The sequence below is a fragment of the Triticum aestivum genome, chromosome 2D (assembly GCF_018294505.1).
Source record: "Triticum aestivum cultivar Chinese Spring chromosome 2D, IWGSC CS RefSeq v2.1, whole genome shotgun sequence".
Lineage (NCBI taxonomy): Eukaryota > Viridiplantae > Streptophyta > Magnoliopsida > Poales > Poaceae > Triticum > Triticum aestivum.
Genome location: NC_057799.1, coordinates 131,499,990 through 131,505,320, shown reverse-complemented (window position 1 = coordinate 131,505,320; position 5,331 = coordinate 131,499,990). Strand labels below are relative to the sequence as shown.

The window sequence follows — 5,331 nt, the reverse complement described above, 5'->3', positions numbered from 1 at the left end:
TAGCAATGAGTGGTGATGACACTTAAAACTCTAGTTTCTCCATGCCATTCTTTGAGGCATTAAGACAATATCATTGGATCACCACATGTCCTTACTAATATCTAATAAATATCACGTGTTTTCTTGTTCTATCTCCAATGCTTATTGTCTCGGCGGCAACCACGCCCACTATACTACATGCAGATATGGACACATTCAAGCGTCGTTGTCTATAATGCACAACTTTGGGACGCGGCTTTTTTTGCTCCTAGGTGCATATGCACCCATTGTCGAAAACACACATTTTTAAAAGTTGAAAAATTCGGAACAAAAATCCCGCGGGTATATCCGGACATTTTATGTCCGTTCACAAGGTTTCGGTGAAAAACGACATTTTTTGTGGCTTGTGTAAAAAAGATAAAGAAATGCCTCGTGAATAGTTAGAATGAAGCATCAGAAATTGTCTTTTTTACACAAGCCACAAACAACGTCGTTTTTCACCGAAACCTTGTGAACGGACATAAAATGTCCGGATATACACGCGGGATTTTTGTTCCGAATTTTTCAACTTTTCGAAATGTGTATTTCGACAATGGGTGCATATGCACGTAGGAGAAAAGGGGATATCCCACAACTTTGCCACTTTGTCTATGCACCACTATATCCCACGAGGCCACGATGCCCCTCTACATACCAACGCACATAAGCCATTGTTGTGGGCAAATCCCATTTAGGCTCCCCACATGATATTCAGTCACCATTTTCTTTTCCCAAAATGCCCTGAATTTGATTATTAAATTCATCTTATTTCGACTCTATGAAAAATCACGGTAATGTGGAGTAACTGGAAGCTCATTTTTTTTTTATACGCACTACCTGGAAACCAACTTAGCCCAAACTTTTTTCAAACCGGGCTGACCCCTTTCCATTACCTGAACTGAAATACACTTAGCCCAAATAACAAACCATTTTTTTTTTTTTGCCAGGAACAGGTCTCGTTAATCCCCTAAAATAAAAAAAAGCCTGGGGCCATCCAAGCAGCGCAGCCAAAATGGGCAACCAGAGTCAATGGGACAGCCAACCAGGGTCTCCCTCCCCTGGCAACCGCAAGTGCCAACCACAGTCACCCCACACGGTCGCACCGTGCTAGTGCTAATGCCAGTGCTACTGTGTGGCCGCTGCGCCCAGCTCGCCCACATGCCCCGAGCTTCCAACCCAAGCAAACCCCACGCCACCCCCACCACCCGACGGCTCGCGACGCGGAGCTTCGTCCCACTCCCAGCCGAGGCCCCCGCCGCCGTGCTCCCGCACCGGGCCCCGACCCTCCCCCACTGTCCCGCTCCATTGCGACGGCGGCACCCGCCGCCGCCGCGTCCCATGGCCACCCTCCTCTCCCACACCCTACCCACGCTGCTGCTGCTGCTGCTGCTGCTCGTCACGGACGTTCGGGCGTCTGGTGCCGGAGGCGGCGGCGAGCGGGGGGCCCTGCTCAAGTTCAAGGGGGCCGTGACCGCCGACCCGGGCGGGCTCCTCCGCGACTGGTCCCCGTCGTCGGCCGACCACTGCCTCTGGCCGGGCGTGTCCTGCGGCGCGTCCGGCGAGGTCGTGGCGCTCAACGTCTCCTCCTCCCCCGGCCGCCGCCTGGCGGGCGCGCTCTCCCCGTCCGTCGCGGCGCTGCGCGGCCTCCGCGTGCTCGCGCTCCCCTCCCACGCGCTCTCGGGCCCGCTCCCCTCCGCGATCTGGTCGCTGCGCCGCCTCCTCGTGCTCGACCTCTCCGGCAACCGCCTCCAGGGCGAGATCCCGCCGTCGCTCGCCTGCTCCGCGCTGCAGACGCTGGACCTCGCCTACAACCAGCTCAACGGCTCCGTGCCCGCCGCGCTCGGCTCGCTGTTGGTGCTCCGGCGCCTCTCGCTCGCCTCCAACCGCCTGGGCGGCGCCATCCCCGACGAACTGGGCGGTGCCGGCTGCCGCAGCCTGCAGTTCCTCGATCTCTCTGGGAACCTCCTCGTCGGCGGCATCCCCCGGGGTTTGGGGAACTGCAGCAAGCTGGAGGCGCTCTTGCTCTCCTCCAACCTGCTGGATGACGTCATCCCGCCGGAGATTGGACGCCTCAGCAGTTTGCGGGCTTTGGATGTGTCGAGGAACAGTCTGAGCGGCCCTGTGCCAGCGGAGCTCGGTGGTTGTGTTGAACTTTCAGTGCTAGTCTTGTCCAATCCTTATGCGCTGGTTGGTGGTTTGAATGCATCGGATGGTGAGGATGTTGAGGACTACAACTATTTCGAGGGAGGGATTCCGGATGTTGTTGCTGCGTTGCCGAAGCTGAGGGTGTTATGGGCGCCAAGGGCTACACTGGAGGGGGAGTTGCCGGGGAACTGGACTTCTTGCCAGAGCTTGGAGATGATGAACCTGGGAGAGAATCTAATCTCTGGTGGAATTCCTAAAGGGCTGTTGGACTGCAAGCATCTGAAGTTCCTGAATTTGAGCTCGAACAAGTTAACAGGTTCAGTTGATGCATCACTTCCTGTGCCCTGCATGGATGTGTTTGATGTCAGCGGAAACCGACTGTCTGGCTCGATTCCAGTGTTTCTCTCAAAGGATTGCCCTTCATCTCAGCTCCAATTTGATGACCTGGCGTCAGAATACTCTTCCTTCTTTGCATATCAGGCGATGGCAGGCTTCTTTTCATCTTCAGCAGTCATGGCTACGGATTTGACGAGTTGCCATAGTTTTGCCCAGAACAATTTTACTGGAACAGTGACATCCTTGCCGATTGCTGCCGAGAAGCTGGGAATGCAGGGGTCCTATGCTTTCCTTGCTGATGGGAATAATCTTGTTGGTGAGTTGCAACCTGGCCTATTCAATAAGTGCAACAGTTCAAGGGGTTTCATGGTGGACGTTAGCAACAACCTGATAACAGGAGGTATCCCTGTAGAGATTGGATCATTGTGCAGTTCTCTTGTTGTTCTTGGTGTTGCTGGTAACCGCCTTTCTGGTTTGATACCAACAAGTATTGGACAGTTGAATTATCTTATCAGCTTGGATTTGAGTAGGAACCAGCTTGGTGGTGAAATTCCGACTTCTGTCAAGAACTTACCACATTTGGAGCTACTTTCTTTGGGTCATAACCTTCTAAATGGAACTATTCCAAATGATTTTAATCAGCTGCAGTCTCTGAAGGTTTTGGACCTGTCCTCAAACCGCCTCTCCGGAGAGATCCCTCATGCACTCGCAGACTTGACAAATCTCACTGCCCTCCTCCTTGATAATAATAAACTTACTGGGAAGATACCGGCCGAATTTGCCAATGCGGCATCTCTTACCACGTTTAACATGTCATTCAACAATTTGTCTGGTCCAGTGCCAACAAATAGCAGTGCAGTTGGATGTGACAGCATTATTGGAAATCCTTTGCTACAATCTTGTCACACGTATACCCTGGCTGTTCCCTCCGCTGGTCAGCAGGGTCGTGATCTGAATTCATATGACAACGACACAGCGCCTGTGGATCCACAAAACCAAGGAGGAAGCAGTTCATTCAATGCGATCGAAATAGCTTCGATAACATCTGCAACAGCCATTGTTTCAGTCCTTCTTGCTCTGATTGTACTATTTATTTACACAAGAAAGTGCGCACCCTTTATGTCAGCTCGATCATCTGGAAGAAGGGAAGTTATAATCTTCCAAGAAATCGGAGTGCCGATCACTTATGAGACTGTTGTTCGAGCTACTGGAACTTTCAACGCAAGCAATTGCATTGGAAGTGGGGGTTTTGGAGCCACCTACAAAGCTGAAATTTCACCTGGAGTCTTGGTAGCTATAAAGAGGCTTTCTGTTGGGAGATTCCAGGGATTGGAACAGTTCCATGCCGAGATCAAAACTCTTGGGAGATTAAGACATCCTAATCTTGTTACCTTGGTAGGCTACCATCTTGGTGAATCTGAAATGTTTCTCATATATAACTACTTGCCTGGAGGAAATCTTGAGAGATTCATACAAGAGAGATCAAAGAGACCAGTAGAGTGGAAGAGGCTGCACAAGATTGCTCTGGACATTGCAAAAGCACTCGCTTATCTGCATGACACTTGTGTTCCTAGGATCCTTCATCGTGACGTGAAACCAAACAATATTTTGTTGGACACTAACCATAATGCTTACCTCTCAGACTTTGGACTGGCAAGGCTCTTGGGAAATTCGGAAACCCATGCAACCACTGGCGTAGCTGGAACTTTTGGATATGTTGCTCCAGAATATGCTATGACATGCCGTGTTTCAGATAAAGCCGATGTTTATAGCTATGGTGTTGTACTGATGGAGCTAATATCAGACAAGAAGGCCTTGGATCCATCATTTTCTCCTTATGGTAATGGGTTTAACATAGTTGCCTGGGCATGCATGCTGCTCCGTCAAGGCCGTGCTCGTGATTTCTTCGTCGATGGATTGTGGGATGTGGGCCCGCATGATGACTTGGTAGAGGTGTTGCATTTAGCAGTGATGTGCACCGTTGAATCGCTCTCTATACGACCAACTATGAAGCTAGTTGTTCAACGACTAAAGCAACTCCAGCCTCCAATACGTGAACACCGATGAGGGCGCATGGTTCACATACTGAACATGTAGAAGGTACAGATAACTGTAACTTGGGCCCCTTGATGATTTTTCTTCTTCTAATCAATTGCTTAACTAGATTTTATCTTGTAGATCCCAGCTTTGTATAATATAGTTCTCCACTTAATTGCCAACTACTGTATCTGCAGATATGACAAGCAGATGTAAATTAACAATCATAGTTCTAAAGATTTGATTCACGATTGGCTGACTCCATCTTATTGTATCGTTTACAAGATTGTTCAGTGTCTTGATATTGATAAATGCATCCACAAAATTTTGATGTCCTCATCCACAAAGTAGCATGTTCAGTGTGTGTGTGTGTGTGTGTGCACATCATCTGCTAAAGTTTTGGTATGAATATATTTCTCATCGTTTGCTAAACTTGTATATGGAGAAATGTGTTGATGTTAGCAATCAATTCAGCATGTAGACATTATGTACACCAACCAGGAACCGCAAGAAGAATATGCAACTTTTTGGTAAAGTTGACACATTTGTGTCTTGTGTTACTGATTCGAGCCTTGCTTCGGTAGACCCCCCTCACAAACCGTATAAGGGCAGTATCATCATTTGACCATAATGTATAGCTACCTTTGTATACAAGTTGTATGTATACGTACACAGACCAGCGCACAGCCCTCACAACCTCTTAGTTTAATTGCACACGGTGTAACCAACTAGGACAGCTACCATGTCATGCCTAGTTACTTCTCTTAACCTTCTTGTTGTCCATCTTCTCAGTCG

General features: G+C 49.2%; 1 protein-coding gene across 1 annotated transcript; it reads left to right on the top strand.

Annotated features, from left to right (window-relative positions):
• Nucleotides 1-1,117: 1,117 nt before the first annotated feature.
• Nucleotides 1,118-4,798, top strand: LOC123052164 (LRR receptor-like serine/threonine-protein kinase RPK2). The gene has a single exon (XM_044475267.1). It carries the CDS (start codon nucleotides 1,135-1,137, stop codon nucleotides 4,564-4,566), a length of 3,432 nt encoding a protein of 1,143 aa, XP_044331202.1. The 5' UTR covers nucleotides 1,118-1,134; the 3' UTR covers nucleotides 4,567-4,798.
• Nucleotides 4,799-5,331: the final 533 nt, after the last annotated feature.

Excerpts from the sequence above, each read along its gene's own strand:
- LOC123052164 (XM_044475267.1), top strand. The coding sequence starts at position 1,135 with ATGCCAGTGCTACTGTGTGGCCGCTGCGCCCAGCTCGCCCACATGCCC.